We start from the raw sequence: 25900 nt of genomic DNA on the forward strand, positions 1-25900 counted from the left end.
TAATATCCTTCCCTCCAGTGAGCAGTTGGGCTTTATTTCCTGAAGTATGGACTGGTTGGATCTTCTTGCGATCCAAGGCACTCTCAGAATGTTCCTCCAGCACCACAGTTCAAAAGCATCTATCTTCCTTCGCTCAGCCTTTTGTTAGAACAATTACATTCCAGGATTATTTGCAAGAACGTCAAATATTGGGATGTGCTAACATCTCCCTTTCAACAGATTTTGTCACTTTAAGAACTTCAAGCAGTTTTCATCACCCAGGCTAAAGATATTTTACAATTGCTTTACCTTATTTCACTGAGTCACATTTTTAATCACTTTTTGGATTTTTTTTAAAAATGAGGGTGGTGTGTTTATTACGCGTTGAAAACAATTCCAGCTACTTAACTTGACTGACAACAAAATGAAACCCCATAGCTGGAAAGGGGGTGGGCCTGCAGGCGAGTGATGCTTCTCTTGCCTGCACACCTGTCCTCTCTTCTTGGTTCTACAGGGCCTCACAAAAGGACTTGTAAAACTACACCCCCATGATTCCTTTGCACTGAGCCACGGCAATTAAAGCGCTGTCAAACTGCATTAATTCTACAGTGCAGATGTATCCCCAGTTTTCATAGATTTCTTGTCAATGGTCTGTCCAAGACACACTTTGCCGAAATTTCTGTGATAACTTATTTTACCAGAAATTATTATTGTCATAGAAAACTGTATATTGGCTAAGGATAATGGGAATTGTAATCCACACAGCTGGAGGACATTAGGGTGACGAACATTGATATATGAGTTTCTCTACCGATCAGCATACCAAAATAATAATTTCTCCCATAGCACTATTATGGAGCATCATTTCACAGCACGAAGGCTTGAATTAGTCCAGAGTATTACCTGTAGCCCAGCAACGTTTAGCTGTAAACATAACATGAAAACAGTAACCAAAGCTTTTATGCATCATGTATTTGCAAATCTGTTTGACTTTGTTTTGGCCTCCAGCCAGAAAGCTGCCTTGTATTTCTAAGAAGAATACAGAAGATAATGAATGAAACCATAGTGGGTATGTGCTACTATAATTTAAATAATCTTTAAGCCTGGATGATCAAGGATTCATTACAATTGCTTCAAGCCTCTTCTTGGCTAGAGGTCCAGTAACAAAGAGGAAAGATGTAGTTTCCATTCTTTTCTTTCCTACTCACTTCAGGACTCTCCCAATGCTTATAATTACTTGAATAATGCAGTAGAATTGCACCAGATCAGGATATTAGCCTCATCAAAGCATTAGTAAACATGGTTCAACAGTGGAACCAATTGCCTGGAGAGCTAGTGAATCTCCTTCTCTAAGAATCTAAAAGATTCTGGACAGCTACCCGGAGAGCTACTCTATCATTCTATGGTTCCATGTGCCTAAAGGACTAATGATGGGTTCACACACTGATTTTTTTTTCTATTAGCCTCTACTGTCTTTCTAAATGTCTATGTCCCCATTCATAAAATAACAAATTGGTTGTGATGTGCTTTCAAATGGTTTACAACTTATGGCAACCTTAAAGGGAACCTATCAAAGGGTTTTCAGGGGCTGAGAGCATTTTACTTGCCCAAGGTCACCGAAAGGGTTTCCATGACTGGAGAATAAAATATATATAAATAAAAAGATTAAAGGGGGGAAACATCTTTTTTTTTACTCTCAGTAGCTGTATACTTTATATGCTCATGTATTAGTACAGAAATTTTAGTTAAAAAAAAATCAATCCAAAAAACCTGGGTTGACTTATCTACTTGTCAATGCAAGTACTACTGGAATTTAAATCCTAACAAAAATGGTACACAATCCTATCACTGCAGAAAGATAACACCATTGGTGGGGAGTTTGTGGGAAAATAGGGTTGTTGTGAGTTTTCCAGGCTGTATGGCCATGTTCCAGAAGCATCCCCTCCTGACATTTCTTCTGCAACTATGCCAGGCATCTTCAGAGGTTGTGAGGTCTGTTGGTGTTCTGTCGCGCGCTGGGCTTGAAACAAATTGCTTTTAAAACAGGATGTGCAACTTTAGCCCAGTGGGAAGCCAGGGGGCCCGAAGAGAAGTTATCAGGATTTTCACCATAAACAGTCTTTGGAGAGCTTGTGAAATATAACAAAGTCTTTATTGGTGAACAATCAACAGAAACTTCTTTTGTCTTCAAAAGGTTAAACAAATACTTCCAGGCTTTTATGCAACTGGTGGCTTCTGTTACTTTACTCTAAAGGAAAATCCCTTTCCAAACATCTCCCAGGCTAACTGTGATCCTAAACCCAACTGATGTGGATCCACTACCGGGCTGAACTGCATCTCAAAACCGAATGGACCTTCCAGTAGGCCTGTAGTCACTTCAGCTGGAGTTCTTGATGTTTAAAGCTGTTATTCCCTCCGAAATTCCTTGGAGCTGTAAGACTGTTTCCCTGGGAACCTTTGGGAATCTTTAGATGCTCTTAAGACTGTTCTCCCCCGGGAAGTCTTAAGGGTTGAAGCCTTTGTACAGGAGAAAGTCTGTACACATCCTGTACATTGACTTCCTTTGCTGAGACTGACTGAAAATGGTTCCTTTCCCTTCTCAATTGTCCTGAACATGGGGCGGAACCAAACTTAACGATGATTGACAGGGGGCCTGCCCTATAACTGCAAACTTTAACAGGAAGCCACCCTTCTGCAGAATCCCAAGCAAACACTTAATACAAGGCAAAGAAAGTGGGAGCTTCTGGTACAGCTGTACCAGCATAGTTGGAAACTAGGAAGTTTATGTATCTGTGGAATGACCAGGCATTCACACCCATCTGCTTGAGATGGGTGTGAATGTTGCATTTGGCCACCTTGATTAGCATTTAATGACCTAGAAGTTTCAAGGTCTGGCTTTTTACTGCCTGGGGGAATCCTTTGTTGTGAGGTGATTATCTGGCCCTGATTGTTTCTTGTCTGAAACTCCCCTGTTTTTAGTGTTGTTCTTTATTTACTATTATGATTTTAGAGTTTTTTAAAATAATGGTAGCCAGATTTTGTGCATTTTCATGGTTTTCTCACTGTTGAAATTGTCCACATGCTTGTGGATTTCAGTGGCTTCTCTGGGAGCAAAATTCTTTAACAAAGAAGACTTCCATATGTGCTGGGATTAGGAGCACAAACTCCATAGGAAAATGAAAAATCTGTTTTAGAAAAACAATTTTAATTGAGACAACATACCTGTAGGCATCTTAGGTCTTTCAACACAACTCTATGGTCATTGTCAGCTAGAAGTTAACCATAGAATCCCATTGGAGATTCCTAGAAGAAATATCTTGATAAAACCTCTGAATAATCAAATCCACAAAAGGCAAAGCTGCAAATGTCTGGGACAAATGTTCTTTCTTGGAGTAGGAAAAGCAAGGGACTAGCCATTCAGCTATATTTATTGTTTCACTGGAATATGTGAATGTTTAACTTTTTCTAATGCATGGTACTGAAAAATTATAATAAGTAGAAATATGGCTCTTCTTCATATCACAGTCACAGAAAAACTCTCACTATAGTCTGATAGAGAAAATGTCCACAGCGGAGCAATGCAGATCCTCTCCCAACACACATTTTGTGATGATCCCCTGCAATTACTTTGCGAATATTAGCATTTTTTATGCCCCAGATTCTTTTTGCTTTATAACACGGGGACTGAAAATTACATGGACTACATTTCTGAGATGGATTTATTGCTAAGCCTTGTCAATAAACTCTAACCCAGGCATGGGCAAACTTCAGCCCTCCAGGTGTTTTGGACGTCAACTCCCACAATTCCTAACAACTGGTTAGAACAGGTTCCCCATGCCTGCTCTAGCCCCACTTGGTCAGTAAACTGGCGTTGCTTCTCTTGATTCTGTTGCTCTCATCAGCAAGTAATAATTAATTAACAAGAGCAGTAATACCTTTATAGCTACCTTCTGGTCTTTCTGCTCTGACAGCCTTCTGAATGATCTGAGAGAGGCGGAAGCAACAACAGATCCTTTGTTTCGTCGGGCTCAGACTTCATTAGGAGCCCACAGGCTGCAAGCCACATCTCCAGTTTCAGAAGGTCAGAAGGAGGTTCCCCAGCTTCCAGAATGGCTGATGAAAGAAATGCTGAAAGGGCAACAGAGGAGTCATTCCATCGGACTCATGGAAAACATATCGGAGAGTGGAAGTGTTCGTCATCGTGTTGATTCCTCAAGAAGACAATGGAAAGGAAAGGTAGGGTGGATTCCTTTGCTGGGTAATGGCAGGCTTCAAAATATGAAATATGGTGAGAGACCGTGATAGAGCAGAGCTGCCCCTAACAAGAGATACAGTGAGACAATTGCCTGAATTGATAGATGATATGGGAAGCAACTGAAAGACCTGAGCAGGGCTGTTGCAGATATGTTGACCTTCACATATTGTCACCATAAATGGAAGTCAACGTGAAGGCAGTTAATAACAACAATGGGACAGGGAGTACCAGGAGGTGTTGGAAGATTCAACTGCAGGTGAACCAAACAATTTGCTCTGAACTTCATAAGGTGGCATGTTCACCTCAAGTATTCGAGAGACAGCTAATACTGAAGTAAGACTTAAGTGACAGTCAAACACTCAGAGTCCAGAATGAGCATCAAATTGCCAATGAGGAAAAATGCCTTGGAAACAACCTGGCAGGAAGAATATCTGATTGGAAGTTATTTTCTTTCCTAAACTATTAGAGTAAAATAGATAGCCCTTGCTTTCAATTTTTATAAAATTGAATTGTTTGACATATTATAATTGCCATGGGGATGGTACCCAAAACAGCCTTGGAGATAGATAGATAGATAGATAGATAGATAGATAGAGGAACATGAAGCAAAAATTCCTTGTATACTAAGAAATCATGATACTCCAGATATTCCTGGACTGCAGAATTCAGCAGTTTTAACCAGCAGAGCTAAGGACAAAGAATATTAGGATTTCTGATCCAATAACTTCAGGAAGGTCCAGTACCATATATACTCAAGTATAAGCCAACCTGAATATAAGCCGATGCACCTAATTTTACCACAAAAAAATGGGAAAACTTATTGACTCAAGTATAAGCCGAGGGTGGTATATTTCAAAAATAAAAATAAAAATAGATATCAATAAAATTACATCAATTACATCAGTAGTTTAAATGTTTTTGAATATTTACATAAAACTGTAATTTAAGATAAGACTGTCCAACTCTGATTAAATCATTATTCTAACCTTCTTCAATGTAAATGTGCTTACATATCCTTCCAATAATCACCATAGTTAATTTTAACTATACATTTTGCTGTGTGTATATGAATAAGGAAAAGTGGGAAAGACTGGTGCTGAGAGAGGAGGAGAGGAAGGCATGCGCTGTACTGAGAGGGGAGAGGAGGAAGGTGCGTGCTGCATGAGAGAGGAGGAAAGGAAGGAGAGCTGGATTGCTGTGTGGAGAGGTGAGGGTCCTGGCAGGAAGGCATGGGGCAGAAATAAGACCTTCTTTCAGGCCCACACCTTCCTGCCAGGACACTCATCCAAATATAAGCCAAGGGGGGCTTTTTCAGCCTAAAAAGAAGGCTGAAAAACTAGGCTTATGCTCAAGTATATACAGTAATTCCTGCCATTGTCCCAAATATTTCCAAATAGGGATTGTAAAACAAATCAGGCCCATTTTCTCCAAGATTCAAAATTCTTAAATATCACACTTTTTTTCTCTTCTACACATGAAAAAAAATTGCAAATTTTATAAACTCTTCATGAAATTTCATATCACTTGCAACAGATAAATTCAATAGGTACATGTATTCCCTGAAATGTTCTCTCCTGATCCTAGTAGACGTCTATATAACTCCATTGATACGTAGTTTTAAGAAAGATACATATGAAATTCTAGCTTGGTTTGCATGCGGGAGTAATTATTCAAAATGTTAGACATTAATATTCATTACTATTAATTCCTTCTATTTGTTTTAGTCCCTGCCTTCTAAGGATACACTTTCTCCCATTTTTATGGCTGCTTTTAGCAGAATTGGCCAGATTTATGGTGGATGGACAGCTCCATCATGAAATCTATTCAAGAGGCCACTAAACTGATACAAACCAGGCTAAGAAATGTTGTCATCGGTGGAAAGCACTTTTCAGTCCTCAGGTGTTTCAAAGTTTTAAAACGAGTCTATTTTTAACCAATTCAATCTTGTTTTTTGTCTTGGAAAGATTGAGCAGCAAGTAACTCTTGAACAGCTTCAGAAGATACACGCAGCTTTTCAGGTATTACCATCCTAATGAACGCACCTATGTACCACTGTATGTTTTGTTGTTGTTGTTGTTCATTCGTTCAGTCGTCTCCGACTCTTTGTGACTTCATGGACCAGTCCACGCCAGAGCTCCCTGTCGGCCGTCACCACCACCAGACAAAGTTGAAGTACTTTGGCCACATCATGAGGAGACAGCAAAGCCTAGAGAAGACAATTATGCTGGGGAAAGTGGAAGGCAAAAGGAAGAGGGGCCGACCAAGGACAAGATGGATGGGTGGCATCCTTGAAGTGACTGGACTGACCCATCCATCTTGTCCTTGGTCGGTCCCTCTTCCTTTTGCCTTCCACTTTCCTCAGCATAATTGTCTTCTCTAGGCTTTGCTGTCTCCTCATGATGTGGCCAAAGTACTTCAACTTTGTCTCTAGTATCCTTCCCTCCAGTGAGCAGCCGGGCTTTATTTCCTGGAGGATGGACTGGTTGGATCTTCTCGCAGTCCAAGGCACTCTCAGCACTTTCCTCCAGCACCAAAAGGAAATGCAACTTAAGGGAACATTTTGATTACAGAGAAACTTTTGATTTTGGATCAGTACACCAAGAATTAACTTCAATTTGTTGATTGCGCAGTTAGGTTTACACCTCAATTTATTTTAAGTTTGAAGGAAGCAAATACTAAAAGAGGGTTTTTGTATTTATTTCATGGACATGATTGAGAGATTGGTAGTATTGCCAAGACAGAAGTGTAATAATACTTAAAGTTATGTAAGCTAGGATCAATAACTGCTTAGATCTATCTAAATAGTAAGGAACCCATAACAGGAATCTGTGAGCCCAAAATCTGTATTCAGACCAAGACCAACCCTGCCATGGTTGTTTACACTGAACCATAAAAGAGTGCAAAAAGAAGGCAACAGCAGATACAGGTTTGCATGTGATGATTTATATTCAGAAATGCAAATATGTAATAAAAGTCTAATAAATCTGTGTAACTGTTCTATCTTCTATCCAGTTGCTAACTGTCGATAAGGAACTTCAAAATATCTCCTCTTCCTTTTTCTGGTTCCTTTATTTCAGGATTCTCAGAACTAGTTTTAAGGTCGAGAATAGGGCTCAGCTTTAGCAGGTAGTTTGTGATTAATCTTGCAGGCAAGTATAATCCAAGAATCCTTAAATATGGAGACTTATAAGCACAATGGCTATGTTTATCATGTGTTCATAGTAGCCTATTCACGAGTAAGTTGTCATAAAATAGAATTGCAGGCAAACTTTATTATTCCTGGAAGTGCTCAGTGACAAATGTTGTCTTAATATTTCATACTGTGCATCTACATTGTTGAATTACTATAGAATCATGGGAGTTGTCATTTGGTGAGACTCCAGTAATATTTGGCAGAGAAGGCTAAACACCTTGTAAAACTACAACTGCCATCATTCCATAGCATTGAGTCATGGCAGTTAAAGTGGTGTCAAATTACATTAATTCTATAGCGCAGATGCATCCTTACTGTTTGAGGATTTGGTGCATAAATGACGGAGAATGCTTGAGGGGGCTCAATTACACAGGAATCTTGGTGGTCCAATGTTGCCAGATACTTTCAGGGGAACTTCAACCTCCCTGTCCCTCATTCTGAGATCTTTATGTCAAAATTGGATTGAACAGCAGTTCAAATAGAGAAGATACTGTCAAACAGAGAACTGTTACCTATAAAGCAGGACTTATGCATATGTCATCCTAGTTTCATTTCTACCAACGTCCTTGTCCTCTATTGTTTCTCTATCACCCTTTGTTGGTCTTACCCAAGTCCTCCAGAGATCAGACTTTAGGGAAAACATTGAATCCACACAGTTGTCTGAAGGTCCAAGAACATACTAGGATCACACACAAGTCCCTAAACTACTTGATGGGTCCAGCTTCAAAGATATCTATTATCCACTAATGGACTCTGATTATAACAAAGGAGAGGCATGTCTTTCAGCTTCATTGGCTAAATGCAGTAGGATCTACTTCTGACACAGCATGAAATGTTCTGTGTTATTTGAAATAGGGAAGCACCCAAGTTGGTCTAATCTGCAACTGTGCCTTTAATTTAAGCAAGACAAGATGAAATCAACATGTGAAGCTTTTGACGAGATGGAGCTAAACAGTCATTTGCGAACTGCTGAACATCCAACTGCTGTTAAAATAACAAGTGTAGGATAAAGCCCCAAACTGGACAACCTAACAGTGAAATATTTCTGCCTTGTGATACAGAAACTACTTGACCAATATGCTAGCACTATCTGTACCTAATTTGTGCTGAAAATGCAATAGTAAAGGTAAAGGTTTCCCTTGACGTTAAGTCTAGTTGTGTCCGACTCTGGGGGGTGGTGCTCATCTCCATTTCTAAGCCAAAGAGCCGACATTGTCTGTAGACACATCTAAGGTCATGTGGCCGGCATGACTGCATGGAGCGCCGTTACCTTCCCGCCAAAGTGGTACCTATTGATCTACTGACATTTGTATGTTTTTAACTGCTAGGTTGGCAGAAGCTGGGACTAACAGCAGGAGTTCACCTCACTCCCTGGATTTGAACCGCCAACTTTTCATTCAGCAAGTTCAGCAATTTAACCTGCTGCACCACCAGGGGCCCAAGTTATTTTTCAATTCAGAATTTAAAATGTAGTTTTGCATATACATCGTAGATCTATTCAGGGCAAAAGAACTGACAGACACAAATGGGATTTTACTTTGAAATACAGAGCCCTGCCAAGTGCATGTATTTCCTCTGTTGCTTTATCTGTTTCCAGGAATTTGAAATTAATAGATATAAATCTTTGGATGTGGAAAACTTCAAGCACATATTCAAGAAATGCATGGGATCACAGAATGTAGTAAGTAACCCACAATGTAAAAGTCATATACCAATACTTAATATCAGGATTACAGGAAGGAGGGTTGAGGCGATAGTATATGCCCACATTTGGTAATAATTAATTTGAATATTATTTGTTACCTTTAATCCATTTATATTTTCAGCAATTATTTTTTAAAATAGCTGTTAAAACTATTTTTGAGAGACATTATTTTGATAAATTTATTATTGACCATTTCTAATAATGTTAAACTTTTTTTAAAAAAAATGAACAATTAAGAAATTAACTGTTTGATTAATGTATTAATTTTGTAAACGTAAATTCTCACATGATTTTCTGTTTTAATTTAACACTAAAGTATTCATTTTGACTGTAATGTTTCCAGGTTTCAGAAGTAGTTCCTATTCAGCCTTTCTCCACCATATTTTTGGTTCACACATTCCCATTTCCTTGACCAAACCCATCCATCCTCTCACAATGTTGTCCTTGAGAAAAGATACTTCATGAAATCTTTGGGAAAGGAGATAAATAAAATGTTTACTATCTATAACTTTATTTCTCTACAGAATGATGAACAATTAGAAGAACTTTTCATGAAAATAGACTATTCTGCAACTGGCAGAATTAAGTGGGTAAGTGGAAGACCAGGCAAGATATTGTAAAAGGATTAATTGCTTAGAATAAGATGCAAGTGTAGTTACTAGGGCTGGGCGGTTTCGTTTCGTTAATTCGTAATTTGTTAATAATTCGTTAATTTTTTCAATTACAAAACGATAACGAACCATTCTGGAGCAATTATTTAAAAAAACGAATTTTCAAAAACGTTTTGTAAATGCTTCGTATTTCGATATTGTATTCGTTTCGTTATTGTTTTGAGGTCGTTTCGTTATTATTTCCGCATGTCTGGGCCAGTTTTATGGTTTAATTAGTGAAAAAAAATTATAATATCACACCAACAGTCAACAACAGAGGGAGAGGGAAGCTTCAGAAGGTTTTGGAGGTTTTTTAGCGTATTTCGCGCTCGCGTCCGCCATTAACGAATCGATTCGTTATTGTTTCGGAAATCGATTCGTTTTTTTTTACCATTTACGAAATTTTGTAAATATCAAACTTTTTAAAAGGAAAATTTTGTAATTATTTTAAATAACGAAACGCAAAAACCCCCAAAAAACGAATCGATTTTAGAAACAAATTTTTCCGTTGTTACCCAGACCTAGTAGTTACAATTGGTAACCTTTTCATTCCTATGCAAATTGCTAGTGTTACTGATTTCCATACCCAGTCACTTTGTATATCACTCCGATCTTCTTCCCCTTTCCTCCATAAAACATATAAAAAGAATTTGTAAGTAAAGCCACATTATGTGTTTCACAAAGAAGACTGAGCTTGTTTTATTTTTATTTATTTTTCTGATAGGAAGTGGGCTTGCATGGGCCTGGTTGTTCAGCTTCTGCCTTGCCATTTCAGTTATTCTATTAGAGTATTCCGGACTGGCCCTGGAATATGACCTGGATTATGTTATTTTAATTGTTGTTTTAATATTATGTTTTAATTGGATGGTTTTAATGTTTTTGTTATTTCATTGATGGATGTATCCATGCAGCATTGAATTGTTGCCTTTGCAAGGCTGCCTTGAGTTTCCTTCAGGGTTGAGAAAGGCAGGATACAAGTATGATAAATAAATAAATATGGAATTCAAAAAGTAAAAAAGCATACAAACATTAAAATAGAATTAAATATTGCAACTTTTAAAAATAGACAGTTAAAACAAATTATGTATACAGTATATGTATGATTCAGGTGTTCAGGCTTCTGACAACTCTTTAAAAAAACCTGTGAAAGGGTTGTCATAAATCGGAAACAATTTTAAAGCACACAAACTGGCATGTATAATTAGTGTTTGGTATGCTTTTAATTTGTGTTGGCTATAATAATTTTTAAGTCTAACACCCACATCATCATAAACATCAAAGAGATTTGCTATAAATTATTTCCCAATTAATTGGAGGAATAAGCTCCACTGAATGTAGTAAGACAAATTTCTGCATATATCTTAAATTATTACCGTTTCCCCTCCTCCTGTACTAGCATGACTTCTGTACCTACATGCATCTGGAATATGCTGAACAGGACGGATTCTCCAATCGTCTGAAAAAGGCTGACTTCTCGCTTCCAGCGGCGATAAAGGAGATCCCACATGGAGAACCTGTGTTGCGCATTTGCTCACTGTCAGACAGCACACTCATAACAGCCAGAGAAGATGGAAATATTTCCTTCTGGTCACCAGAGCTCAAGCTAAAACGAAGCAAGATAGTTTTTGTACGTCATCTGTTTTTTCTGCAAGATATTTCAAAATTGTTTATTCTTTAGGGGTGAGTCTACACCAGGGGTCCTCAAACTAAGGCCCGGGGGCCGGATACGCCCCCCCCAAGGTCATTTACCCTTATTCAGGGTCAATCTAAGTCTGAAATGACTTGAAAGCACACAACAACAACAACAACAACAACAACAACAATCCTATCTCATCAGCCAAAAGCAGGCCCACACTTCCCATTGAAATACTAATAAATTTATATTTGTTAAAATTATTCTTCATGTTAATTGTTGTATTGTTTTTAAGTGGTTTTTTTGCACTACAAATAAGATATGTACAATGTGCATGGGAATTAATTCAATTTTTTTCCAAATTATAATCTTGCCCTCCAACAGTATGTGGGACTGTGACCTGGCCCTCTGTTTAAAAAGTTCGAGGACCCCTGGTCTACACGATAGAATGAATGCAGTTTGACAGCACTTTATTTGCTATGGCTCAATGCTATGAAATCCTGGGATTTGCAGTTTGGTGAGGCATCTCCACAATTTGGCAGAGAAGGCTATAGACCAGTGGTTCTCAACCTGGGGTCCCCAGATGTTTTTGGCCTTCAACTCCAAGAAATCCAAACAGCTGGTAAACTGGCTGGGATTTCTGGGAGTTGTAGGCCAAAAACATCTGGGATCCCAGGTTGAGAACCACTGCTATAGACCTTCCATGATTCCATAGCCTTGAGCCATGGCTGTTGAACTAGTCTCAAACTGCATTAATTCTATAATATCGATGCACCCTAGGTTCTATGCAAGCTGAGATTTCAAAAGATCTTCTTGCTTTCTCAATAATTAATATCTGTGGTTTAAATATTCCCAGTTAGGGCAGACCCACTATGTCAATGGAGTAAACAAGTATGTTCACTTACCAAACTTCCTTGAATGCAATGCTTCTACTTTAATTGAGGTTTGAAAATTGGATTTAGCTTTATGGCTTCATTCATTAGAATAGTGGTAAGAAACATGAATTCTCCTAAACTCCTCTGTTACTAAAAATGTTTTCATAGCACACAAATTCACTGCCATGATTGCAACTATTTTGGCTGCATGTACAGTGTCATATAATGCAGTTCGGAACTGTGTTATATGGCAGTGTAAATCTAGCTATAGAGATATTTTATCTCTATTGTGTTCTTTTCCTCCCCTTCTTTCCCCTCCCTCTCTCCCTTTTCACTCCCTTTCCTACCTTTCTATCCTAGCGCCAGGCCCGTAGCCAGGATTTCGTTTCGGGGGGGGGGGTTCAGGGGGGTTTCGGGGGGGCTGAGTTTCGGGTGGGGGGCTGAGACTGAGCGAAAGAGGGTCTACCCTAGCAAACCTTTTGTATCATTACCCCCATGCATATGGGATATATTGAGTATGGTGATCAGATCATGATATGAATAAACATAACAGTTTAAATAATTCACCAGTAAGGCCTTTTTGCGAACCACCATGAGAATTTCGGGGGGGGGGGGGGCTGAAGCCCCTCAAGCCCCCCCCAGCTACATGCCTGCCTAGCGCAATTGTTCCACCACTTTTTATGTAATCTATATAACCACACACAAAAAAACCAATTTTTAAAAAAGAGATATTTTATCCCAAATATTTTACCCTTCCGAGATAGTTGTATTTGTGAAAATTGTTTCATATATTACCATAAAAACCTCTTCCTCATCCAGCTCTCCCTTTCCTTCTCTCTCCTTCCTTAATAGTTGGCCCCAAATTGTTTTTTAAGTTTTGTTTTGAAAAGCTGATCATATTAATTATTTTATCATTTGTAATTCTAGAATGACAACCAGTAATTTACTTCTGCTATTTTTAAGGACAAAAGTCACAGAAAATCCAAATGGCTGATGGATTTCACTGTCATGGTTCCATACAATAAATTAATACTGGCAACTGGGTAAGTTTCTCATATACAGTAACAAAAATAAAAGCTTTTTGTCAAGATTTCTTTTATTCACAACTTCACGGAGAAAAGTTCCATTATGAAATAGTTTGGAAACCTCGATGGAATTTGAGAGACAGAATGATGACAAATTTGCCGATGTATAACAGGATCAGTACAAAGTACTCTTTAATCCAGCATTTTGACATCATAAGCAAGGTGCCTCTTATCTTGGAGTTCGTATGCAGGTAATAGTAAGCCATTCTTCACCATGTCCCCCATAATCTGACTAATTCACAACCCCACAGAGTGCATAATAAACGCAGTTTGGCATTGACCGCCATGGCTCAATGCTATGGAATTTTCAAAGTTGTAGCTTTACAAGATCTTTAGCTTTATCTGCCCAAAAGTGCTGGTGCCTCACCAAACTATAACTCCCACAATTCCATACCATCAAGTCATTGCCATTGAAGTGGTATTAAACTGCATTTTTTCTCCAGTTAAATACACCCAAAGAGAAGCAAATTCTGTAGGTTAGTGCTATTGTTTGTCTGTCCTGAATTCCTCACCAATCACTGTCATTGGATAACTCAAGATCCCATGATTTTGACAAAAAGACAATCCCCGCCCCCCGCATGTCTTGCATTGCTAGGTGCATTCTTAATATATCATGTTACGCAAGTATTTTTTTGACTTTCTACCTTTCCAAATGTTGCAGCTCTTCCTAGTACATTAGGAATAACTTCCTAACTGTCAGAGCTGTTCAGCAGTGGCACTCTCTGCCCCGGACTGTGGAGGAGGCTTTTAACCAGAGGCTGGATGGTCATCTGTCAGGGGTACTTTGCGATTTTCCTGCTTCTTGACAGGGGGTTGGACTGGATGGCCCACAAGGTCTCTTCTAACTCTATGATTCTATGATATGATTGTTTATAAAAAAATTAACTCTTCCATAATTATTACACTCAGGTGTTCAAACTGTTATGGGAAATTTATGCGTGCAGCCATGATGATCAAATAGATCACATTTTAAATTTGTTTCAGGGATCGTGAACTTCAGCTATATGAAAGTTCCAACTTTGAGCCCTACCTTCAGATTAGTAGTTTGGAGGCAATACCTTTGAATGTGGATTACTGGTAAGCCATTCCAGTATGGCATCTTGAGTCAGTAACTATAACACACTTTTGTATTTGTCAATACATGTATCATTAGACATTATTCATTTTTCAGCACTCAAAAAAAATCTGCTTTGAAACCTGACAGTGTGAAACTTTTAGACCAGAGCTTTCCAAACATTTCATGTTGGTGGCACAGTTTTTAGACACACATCATTTTGTGACACAGTAATTCAGCTTTATTGCCAAACAGGAGGTTAAACCAAGCCCTTATAAGTGATACAGACACATACATAAATTGTAACAATGAAATATATGGAAACACAATATATCTTATGAAAGCCTTTCATTTATATTTTAATATATTATTTCTAGGATAATAGCATGCATTCCCAAAATATTTGTCATTTCTCATTAGGTTTATATGGCACACCTATATATTGCAGCTGACACAATAATGTAGCATGACTCACAGTTTGGAAAGCTCTGATTTAGATATGTATGTACAGATTTTTGTTCATCAGAAAAGCTGTTATATTACTTTGGAAGAAAACAGTGACTTTTAGGAAAGCATAACTTCTTTCCTCTTTCTCTCCTTTCACCTCCAATTCAGCTACACAGATCATGATGAATGTATAATCCTTTATGGTGATGACCAGGTATGTGCTTCAAAAAATACAAAAATGTAGAGGTATGGGAGCAAAACCATACTTTCCAGTATCTGACAGAAGAAAACTGTGGCTAAGATGTCAAAAGATGCAAAATAAGGAAAAATGCACAAGCTGGGAGAGGCTTTGTTTTTGTCTGAATCTACTGGGAAAGGCAAAATTTCACCTCTTCTATCCCCAGTTGAATGAAACCAAAGTTAGCCCTCTACATTTACAGGTTTAACTTTTATAGATTTGATTATTTATGAATTTGATTAAGATGTTCCTTCTAAGTCCTGCAGCAAAATTCTATGTTAGACTTCCAGCAGGAGTTAAGCGTAGAGTCATGCTGGAGTTCTAAGAGATTGGCAGACATGAGTTCTCTTGGGTTAAAAAAAATAGCATTTGCATTCACAATTTTTCCACTTTCACAAGTGCCTTGTGCCTCTTGTCCCAAACAATATCATTAACTTCCCATCAAGGGAGCAAGGGTTAAATTTGATTCAGAAAGGAATTTGGAAGAATCTTTGATGCACAAGGAGCTGGTAACTGGGTTGTTTTGAGATTTTCTTTCATTGGAGTATTTTAAACTGTATTTATATGCTTTAATTTGTTTTAAATTTTAATTGTAACCAAGGATCCACCCCCTTTGCATTTGCATTATATTGGGGGCTGAAAGGTGGAATAAACTCCAATTAATATATTAAAAGTGAAATAACAACAACGATGATGATGATAATTGTATCCCGCCACCATCTTCCCAAAGGGTTTTGGAGTGGCTTACACATGACAAAAGTGCATTAAAAACAGAACATAAAATAAAACATCATATAAAATACAGTTGAATAAAACATATAGGTATATAAGACAACAACTTAAGATTCAGTCAAAACAGTGCTCATCAATCAATGGTGGTAAGCTATTGTAAACTTGGCCAGGCTGTAAACAATAGGACAAGGGGATGAGATAAGTGCAAAGCTGTAACCATGGGTTGCATAACCAATTTAAAAACCTAACTTTGGAGGAAAAAAAGGAAAGCTAATATATTTAATTCAGAATCAGTGGTGTTGGGTCTCCAAAGCATGTGTCAGAAAGTAATACAGCTCCTCCATTTTCTTCTTTGTCTGTCTGTGTCTTTGTTATTTTAGGGGTGTGTGAATATCTTGCTCCTGTGTTCTGTCGGTGAGATCCTAAGGTAAGTACTTATGTTTTAAAATTGAGCGTCAATATAAACATTCAGTTGATGCTTCCAAATTGTTTCTGGCAAGGACTTGAGGTATACTTTCAGATTTTGAATTTCTTAAGTACAGGTAATAATAATTACCAACCTAGAAGACAAACAAGAATGAATTTATAGAAAAATATTCTCCTTGTCATGAAGGTTTCATCATTGGGTGAGATGTTGGTAGTTGTACAAAATAAACTAGGACCAGAAGATTTTTTAATTAAGAAGACTAATGTATGCAATTAAGTTGTTTGCTTTATCACATAAGAGAGCTGCAGACAACTTTTGATACATTTGTTTTGTTTTGAGCTTGCTGATGAGAACAACAGGATGCCCATTGTCATACTTTATTAGAATCAAAAATTAAAATTAAAAGAGAGGAATCAAAGTGTTGGTTGGGGATGACACAAAGTTGAGGTCAGTTGGAGATCTCTGGCAATACTTCCTAGTAGGTTTGTAGGTCACCTATTTCATCCTAACATGCAGTGACTAGTAGTTTCCACAACTGTATCCCCATTGTGGAAGAAAATGAAGATTGTTGTCTAATTCGCTTAGTATTTGCACATGGTGAAGTATTCTAGGGAATTGCATTTATTTATTTATTTATTTATTTGACTTGTATAGCGCCACTCCCAATTTGGCTCGGAGCGGTTTACAGCAGTAGATTAAAACAATACAACCAACTTTAAAATACAATAAAAACGCGAAACAGACATAGTCCCGAGCTATTCACCCATCGAAAGCTTGTCGGAAAAGAAAGGTTTTACAGGCTTGGCTCAAAAATGCATGTACTTTACACGGATAATATTCTTTATGTGCAGGAAATACTTTTTCTGCACCAAAATACTTTTCTGCACCTAAATACTCAAGTTTCCTATGAAGTGAGCATATTTTCTATGCAAAATATGTGAGGAATTTTGCAGAAAATTCATGCCATTTTCTGGACAAAATACATTCTCAGAATACTTTTTAATAGGAGAAAACTGAACAAAAATATCAGTGCAGTATTGTTTTTCATGGCTGAGTTTCTTAAGAAATAGGAAAGCCTTCCCTTGGTTAGGAAACAAAAAAAGCAATTAATACTCTTTCAATCCCTCCTATCAATCCTGCCTCATAAATTTAAAGCCATATGTTATTACTTTGCTTTGCACGGAGGTTACTGTTGGCTTAATTTTTTAAAATGACGTTACCAATTACTGTCAAGTTTGTCATTAATATATGAAAATCCAAGTACACAAGGAGTCTCTTGCATAGTTGTAACATCCTCAAATTATAAATAAATACTGTATGCTAAGGTTTCAAATGAAAAAGCAAATATAATGGGTTGGGCACACATAGCCATATTAAAAATCTGAGAACTGATTCGCTTTCCAAAATATAATTATGTAATTATCTTCCCTGTATTTGTTTCAGAACTTGGAAGAAGCTGCCCAAATGGGAAAACCTTCCTAACATTAGTCTTCAGAATGCTGCTCTTTCACCAAATGTCACTTATGTCCGTTGGAAAGTTCATGGAGATTGGATTACTCAGGTAAAACAAAATGATACATAGAAGGCAAGCTATTACAAGAGACTGTAATATTCAATTTCTCTACCTTAAATTCAAATGTAGTGCTTGCAGTATGAAATAATCCGCATAGTTTTGTGTTTGCCTGTGTTAGGAGTGACTTGAGAAACTGCAAGTCACTTCTGGTGTGAGAGAATTGGCTGTCTGCAAGGACAATGCCCAGGGGACGCCCGGATGTTTTGATGTTTTACCATCCTTGTGGGAGGCTATTTTCATGTCCCTGCATGAGGAGCTGGAGCTGATAGAGGGAGCTCATCTGTGCTCTCCCCGGATTCGAACCTGCGACCTGTTGTTCTTCAGTCCTGCCGGCACACGGGTTTAACCCATTGCACCACCGGGAGCTCTATCAGCATAGTACAATTGCTCCTACTAAACTCAATATAGAGTTGCCTGGTTTTGAAGCATCCATCTGGGACATGCAGTTGCCTGCTCAAGACTGGCTGTGAACACATGAAGCAGATCTCATATTTTGAAAGTGCAGAGCTTCTAATGATACGTCCAGGTTCCTGTGAGAACTCCAAGCCCCAACCATATGAATATCTTGCAATGGTTGCTCTCTATAGTGAGATCAGGAGTTTTTCCCGTTGACAACCAGAGAGGAGGAAGAGCTAAGCTCTTAAACAGACTGACTCCTGCAGCATGTGATATGTTATCTTAGGCCATTGAGTTTCATAGCCAATGTGCAGGGGTTGGTTTGTTGTGAGTGCAATTGATGCCCCTTTACCAGATCAAGAAATAAGGTATTTGGTACAGTTCGTATGACCCCCATATAGACCGAGTATCTAAGCCTGCGAATACAGGACACCCCATATGAAATGAGACACTTGGGAACACTAACCGAAGGAATTCATGTTTTGCTTCAGATCCCTTAAGGTTTTCATGTGCCATAAATTTAATTTACCACTATATAAGATGAAAACATCTACATCTATGCTGTAGAATTAATGCAGTTTAAGATGCCGTGGTCTGATGCTATCGAATCATGGAAGTTGTAGTTTTACAGATTCTTTAGTTCCTCTACCAAAGAGTACTGGTGCCTCACCAAATTACAACTCTCATAATCCCAGAGTATTGAACCATGGCAGTTTAAACTGGTCTCAGATCACATTCATTCTCTAGTTTAAATGCACCCTTACCCATTTGACACTACAGACTGATGTTTCCATTCTGTATACAATTTGGATAGTCTTAGAATGTCATAAGAATGTCTGAAATTGGCATTGGCTGTGTCTCGGTTTCAAACTAAATCCACATTAGTCTTGATCACAAATGTGTTTTCCTGAACTTGGAAAAAGATAGGTATTTGTATATTCAGGTCCCTTGTCTCCCTCTTCAGTTTTAACATTAATCTGTTATTGTTCAATAAAAGCATGTTTGTATATAGATTGTGAAGGTTTATTGTGTAACTTAAAAACCCACTTGTGTTTTAATCAAGATACTAAATGAGACTGTCACTCCATGAAGCCAAGAAAGGAGCAAAAGAGTCTCAAGAGCTTGCATTTTGCATTAAGACTCTGTAGCATTTGGGGGAAAATATATTATTATCACTCTCTCTTTTTCAGCTGAATTACTATGATTCTTTTAAAGCAGTGATTTCTTCTTCAAGCCATGAACCCACAGCATTAGTAATAGGTAATTATTATATTACTACTTTGAAATTCAAGAGATTGTTCATATTTGCGTTATTTGCTGGCTTTTATACAATTTTTCTTCCTAGGTTGTAACCACATTTTAGCATCTCTGTTGATCAGCTTAACATCTGTCAGAAAGGTTTAAACTGGGTGATTTTCCCCTTTTTGCTGTTACCTCTCCAGGCAAAGCTTTTTATGAGGCCATCAGAGGTAAAATAATGAGATTCTGTGTCAAAAAATGAGTAATACAAGCAATATTTTGTTTGCTGGGCTGTTTTGTGCATCAGTTTATTAATGTGTCTAGGGAAAATGGAGCTTCCGTCTCCATTGCTATGTATCTACATAAGAATTCCAAAGCAAAGGATGGCAAGTGACAACCAAAATAGAAGACGAACTCGATGGCAATACAGCATGGTGAAATTAAAGGTGTCTGTTATGTTGTATTATGCAATGATGTCACGTAATAAAGAGCAGCAGCACATTCCTTGAAGGGTCCAGGCCATTCATTAGCTATCTAAAATATAGGTCTTTGGTATTATCTACACAGGTGTAAAAACTCTGTGAGATGTATTCCACACTGCGCAAGCTTACTCAGCAGCAGAATAGCAAAGCACAAGGGCAGATGTCTTCACTGTGTTTGGGAGTGATCCCCAGGTTGTGCTAGTCAGCTTTTGTATGGTTATTTCTAGCATCCATTTGTTTGCTTGACATTCAAACAGTGCTTCTTATAAGTCAGAGCACGGTCCAGAGTAACTCCCAGGTATTTGGGTATGCTGCAGTGCTCCAGTGGGATTCTTTCCCAGGTAATCCTCAGAGCTCAAGATGCTTGTCTGTTCTTAAGATGAAAAGCACATGTCTGCATTTTAGATGTATTAGGAATCAGCTGGTTTTCCCTTTAATAGGCAGTAAGAGCATCTAAAGCTTTGGATAGTTTCTGTTCTAAACTCCCTTCTTGAGCGGTGATAGCATGATCATCAGCATAGATGACACTCTCTGTTCTATCTGTCAGTGGCTGATCATTTGTGTAAATGTTAAACATTGATGGAGCAAGCATGCTCTCTTGAGGCAGGTTGTTCTTCTGTTTTTGTATGGTAGTGTTGCAGTACCCTTGAGACCTAAAAGTGATTTATCTTCCACAGGTTGTGTTATGGGAGCCACCAATGTGGAGCAACAGATGAAAGAAATCAAAGAGCACCAGAAAGATTCCAAAACCAGGAAAATGCAGGCAATCCTAGGAACCCCTTCCCATAGAGCTGAAGGAGGCCAGATTGTTTTTCGAATCCACAAAGGAGTGAAAACATTTGCTTTCAGTAAAAAAAACAACCTCATAGTAACTGGTGGGATGGATCGAATTGTTCGGATGTGGAATCCATATGTGCCAGGGTAAGCTGCTGTTACAACTAATCTTTGAACACTGTTGCAGATATTAGGACTACCCATAAATATTTACAAAGTGACTTATTCAGCCAGAAAAAAATTGTTGTTTTAAGATGTTGAAGAAATGTATCTTGTATTGTATTGTGTGTTTACTATACATTGTTTTAGGCACATTGTGCCATGTATAAGCCACTCCGAGTCCCTTCGGGAAAATGGAGGCAGAGTACAGTAATAAAGTTGTTATCATCGTCGTCGTCATCGTCGTCATCATCATCTTTAACCCATAGATAAATTAAGCCCCCTTTAAAATGAATCTGTATCCTCAACATTTTTTCTCATCTTTGGATTTTTGGAATGGTCCTAAATTGAGATGTTAGTCTGAAAATCCATGTTTTCTCTTTAAAAACAAGATGGAGTTCTGCCAATGAATGTGTGCTTAGTACATTGTGGTGCAATAAGGAGATATGGGGATTAAATGATCATCTGGATTCCTTGTCCTAATTTCTAAGAATCCATGGTTTTGCCCAAAGTATTAGTCCTTTTTAGTGCGGAAACTGATAGGAGAAGCTGGAATAACGTTCCTTTGAGCTGTATAGTTCTTCAAACTTCACTGTTACTCCATCTTAGAGGAAGACATCTGTGTACAATGCCAATTCCCCATATACATAATCCTTATCAGCATCAAACATTGCTATAGATTAGTTGACAGTAATGTTGTTTGAAGCCATATGGTGTCCTCTGCTTTATATTTTTTAAAAACAGAGATGTGGAGACAAGAACAGAAGAACCATGTTGTGCTTCCTCAGCCTTGTCTCCCACTATTACAGCCTTCACTCATACATGCTTTAAAAAAATGATGATATCAACATTTTAGTAAAGCCAGCGATGACTCACTTCTGTATTTGATTTCCTTACTTGTTTGAAGCTGCTCAGTGTTTACTCTTCTGATCAAATTCCAGAAGGCCAACTGGCATGCTCAGAAGCCACATGGCTCCCATTGTCTACGTCTGCGTCTCTGAAGAGGATAAAATATTTTCCGTCTCGACAGACAACACAGTTAAGGTCTGTCTGGCTTTTGCATGTGCTGACTGAGTTCTGCTTGCCACATCTCCATTGCTTTCTGTTTAATATGTCGTAATCCTTTCCTTGCAGATATGGGATGTTGAAGACCAGACTTGCATATTCACAGCATGTTCAAAAAACAACGGAATATATGGAGAGATTAGTGCTTGCCATTACATTCCAGGCACAAGGACACTCTGTGCGGCTACAGATATACTGGCTGTCCTCCAACTAAGATTACGGTAAAAAAAAAGGGGGGGGGGGCTACTCGTGATCTGTATTCCAGAAAAAGCAGCTAACCTTAGAAATCACAGGTGGAATTCTTGGGCTTATGAAAAAGGCACAATGCATATTTTCTGGCCCAGCTGCATCAAAAAAAAAAAAAAAAAAGGAGTACTTGGGACTTTATTACGCAGAGGAGGCAAACCAACACAGAGGAGACAAACCAACACCTATACGGTTCCGGCCCAGCATACCTGTCCGAACGTATCTCCTTCTATGTCCCACTTAGGAATCTTTTGGAGAGGCCCCTTCTACACAGCCATATATCCTAGAATATCAAGGCAGAAAAATCCCACAATATCTGCTTTGGACTGGGTTATCTGAGTCCACACTGCCATATATCCCAGTTCAAAGCAGATTAATGTGGGATTTTTTTTCCAGCTGTGTGGAAGGAGCCTAAATGGTAGTATTTTAAAAAGTTGTTGCTTGTAAGTATCGTATTAATTGTTAAGAATGCTAAACCAGTCATAATATAGTTGACTGGTAAAATACACGACATAACTCTTTATATGTTTAATAGTTGTGGAAAAGAGAATTTCAGCAAGTTATTATCAGTGAGAAATCTCCTCTTCTATACAACTATATGAGGTACAAGTTCAGAAGCTCTATTCCTTATCTCACTTAGTAGTCACCATGTGCAAAAAGACATTGTAGTAAAATTCAGCTCTTATGCATGTTGGTAGTGCAATAATTTCTATTGTTTCTCTTTTCTACAAAACAGATTACCGCTTGACCCTTGTTTGGCCATTTCTCACAAGAAACCAGTATTGTGTTGTAAGTTCAACAAAGTGTTCCGGCATGTTGTGAGTGGCTCAGAGGACTCTGTAAGTGAAGCAATGGTGTATAGAGTGCTTCTTCTTGTTTACCATGTTTGTCTTTATATTACTAAAAAGGTTATTTAAAGAAGGAGAGGAGGGGAGGCGAATCCGGGCTTCAAGCTTGAGAGAAAAGGATGAAAACTAGGATCAATTCTATAATGTGGTTTTATATAAAAATAAATAATAAAATAATAAAATAACTTTATTCCCACCACCATCTCCCCAAAGGGATGTGGGGTGGCTTACATGGGACCAAATGTCCATAAGACAATGAACAAACAATCATAGAATCATAGAGTTGGAAGAGACTTTGTGGGCCATCCAGTCCAAACCACTGCCAAGAAGCAGGAAAATCTCATTCAAAGCACAGATGGTTACCCAGACTCTGTTTAAAAGCCTCCCAAGAAGGAGCCTCCACCACAGTCTGGGTCAGAGAGTTTCACTGCTGAATGGGTCTCATAGTTGGGAAGTTCTTCCTAAGGTTCAGATGGAATCTCCTTTCCTGTAGTTCAATACTTCCCAACCTTTTTTTGACCAGGGCCCATTTGACCAGGGTCCCCTTTGACCAGGACCCACTTTGACCAAGGCCCACTTTGACCAGGGACCACTTTGACCAGGGACCACTTGGATCAGGGACCACTTGACCACAGACCACTTGGACCAGGGACCACTCTCCAACATTAGTACCAGAATGGGCGAGACTGGTCAAATCTGTGGAAAGAAGCAGAAATAAAATAAATAAATATAGAGGAAGAAGGTTTGTGGACCGGATTTTCGTTCTCGCGGTCCGTTGCTGGGTCGTGGCCCACAAGTTGAGAACCACTGCTGTAGTTTGAAGCCATCAAACAAAAACATAATTTAAATAAGAACATAATAAAAAGCAGCTCTGTAAATAATAGTTGTATGGAGAGGAAACACCATTAGGTGTTGGTTGTCATGTAAGCAATACCTGCTGAAATTTCCTTTCCTGCATAACCTTTTCCATATTTTGCCCTGGACCTTAGTGCACAATTAACCACAACTTCTGTTTCAGACACAGATCTTTGGATCCTGGCCAAATATAATTTTATGTGCATCTGTTTTTGCAGGTGGTCAAGGTGTGGGATCTCGATAGTGGGAAGCTCTTGTTTGAATTTAGCAATGCACATGATGGTTCTGCAGTCACTTGCCTCACCTTTGATCCAAGTGGAAGGAGGTATGTTTTTTAAAAAAATAAATACACTTTTTGAAATGTTTTGTATACATGTTTGGGATGGATGATTCCCCTCCCTCACCCTTTCAGGAGGAATAGCTATGTATTACTTAATTGCCTTTTAGACTGATTACGGGAGGAAGAGATGGTTGTCTGAAAATATGGAATTACAACAATGGACAATGTTTGAAGAGTTTGAAAAGGGGTAAGAAAGCAACCTTTTGAATTTGCAAACCAATGTAAAATTTCTAGTTTTCATATCTTTTAATTATCCCACATTTCTCTTCCTTGTAGAAGGCAAATGCAATGAAATCTGTGATTGTGCCTATGTGGAGGCGAATAGAAGCAAGTAAGTAACCCACCACCATAAATATACCTTGCTATGAGTCCAATATGAATATTAGATCTGGCTAGCAGTAAGGGCTTCCCCATTATAAGCATGTTTATGAACTTTCCTGGAGCCCCCAGTGAAGCATCGGGTTAAGCTGCTGAGCTGCTGAATTTGCTGACCAAAAGGTTGGCGGTTTGAATCTGGGGAGCTGGGTGAGTTTCCGCTGTTAGCCTGAGCTTCTGCCAGCATGACTGCATGGAGCGCCGTTACCTTCCCACAGAAGCGGTACCTATTGACCTACTCAAATTTGCATGTTTTCAAACTGCTAGGTTGGCAGAAGCTGGCCCTAACAGTGGAAGTTCACCCGACTCCCCAGATTCCCCAGGTCAGCAAGTTCAGCAACTCAGTGGTTTAACCCGCTGTGCCACCAGGGGGTCCAATAACTAGAAATGCAGAAATTGGTAGATAAATCTTTTAGTGACATGGAGATGCTAGTCACTGTATTTAACTGATGCAGATAAAACTCATGCTTTCAGCAATATTAAAATCACTTGCGCTCATAATACTGGTTAATGCCTTATCCAATACTTAATTATTAATTGTTTTCCCAGCTATGTCATAGCTGTTGGATGGGACCGAAGGATAAACCTGTTCTATGTAAGTAACACAATTATGTAACTCAGTTGCATGGAATAGAATTATTCTACTATTAATTACTGTAATTAAAGGTATTTAGTATTGCATCATACCACTCATACCCTTGGTCGTGAGGTAAAATAGCTTCTTAGCCACTCCTAAATTTTGGTTTTGCCTTTTGATTTTGTGCTGTCAGTTTTAAGCCTTCTGAATCCATTGGATTGTGACTAGTAGGTAACTGAGCGGTATACTGATCTCAGCAAATTGATGGCCAACATGTACCCGGGAGAGCATAAGAAGAAGTGAGCTGGTTCAGACCAAAGGCCCATTTAGTCTATTGTTTGGGTTTCATAATGACTCAAGGAAAGCCCATAATCCTGCACCTTCCTCTTAGATCCATCAGTTATAGCATCAGCATTTTGCACTTGGACTCCTTTGTGCTTCCAGCAGAAGAAACAACTACATTTACTGTTTTAAATCCACTTCTTCTGCGCACAGCACAAACTCAACATCATACTAATTATGCCCTTATGTTAGCTAAGTAGTAGTGGATTAATGGGAGTCATTTTGTGCAGTGATTCTACACAAAGTTAGAAAAACAAACCCATTAACTCCCAAATCGATCATATATGCACCCACTGAACAATGAGGCCAAATCCAACAGTCTGTCATCCCATATTTGCAAGTATAGGATTACTACA

General features: G+C 38.5%; 1 protein-coding gene across 1 annotated transcript in view; it reads left to right on the plus strand.

The window, feature by feature from the left end:
- Window positions 1-25900, plus strand: part of LOC132770271 (cilia- and flagella-associated protein 337-like) — a 43604-nt gene that overhangs the window by 2439 nt on the left and 15265 nt on the right. Inside the window, exons 2-18 of the mRNA XM_067466593.1 lie at window positions 3951-4215; window positions 6199-6252; window positions 9025-9108; window positions 9657-9722; window positions 11179-11409; window positions 13254-13333; window positions 14360-14452; window positions 15045-15090; window positions 19433-19502; window positions 20641-20884; window positions 21838-21940; window positions 22031-22182; window positions 22944-23046; window positions 24129-24235; window positions 24358-24437; window positions 24527-24581; window positions 25175-25220. Coding sequence (XP_067322694.1) covers window positions 3951-4215; window positions 6199-6252; window positions 9025-9108; window positions 9657-9722; window positions 11179-11409; window positions 13254-13333; window positions 14360-14452; window positions 15045-15090; window positions 19433-19502; window positions 20641-20884; window positions 21838-21940; window positions 22031-22182; window positions 22944-23046; window positions 24129-24235; window positions 24358-24437; window positions 24527-24581; window positions 25175-25220 — 1879 coding nt within the window. The remainder of the gene's footprint in view (window positions 1-3950; window positions 4216-6198; window positions 6253-9024; window positions 9109-9656; window positions 9723-11178; window positions 11410-13253; window positions 13334-14359; window positions 14453-15044; window positions 15091-19432; window positions 19503-20640; window positions 20885-21837; window positions 21941-22030; window positions 22183-22943; window positions 23047-24128; window positions 24236-24357; window positions 24438-24526; window positions 24582-25174; window positions 25221-25900) is intronic.

This window comes from Anolis sagrei, chromosome 3 (genome assembly GCF_037176765.1).
Source record: "Anolis sagrei isolate rAnoSag1 chromosome 3, rAnoSag1.mat, whole genome shotgun sequence".
NCBI classification, from domain to species: domain Eukaryota; kingdom Metazoa; phylum Chordata; class Lepidosauria; order Squamata; family Dactyloidae; genus Anolis; species Anolis sagrei.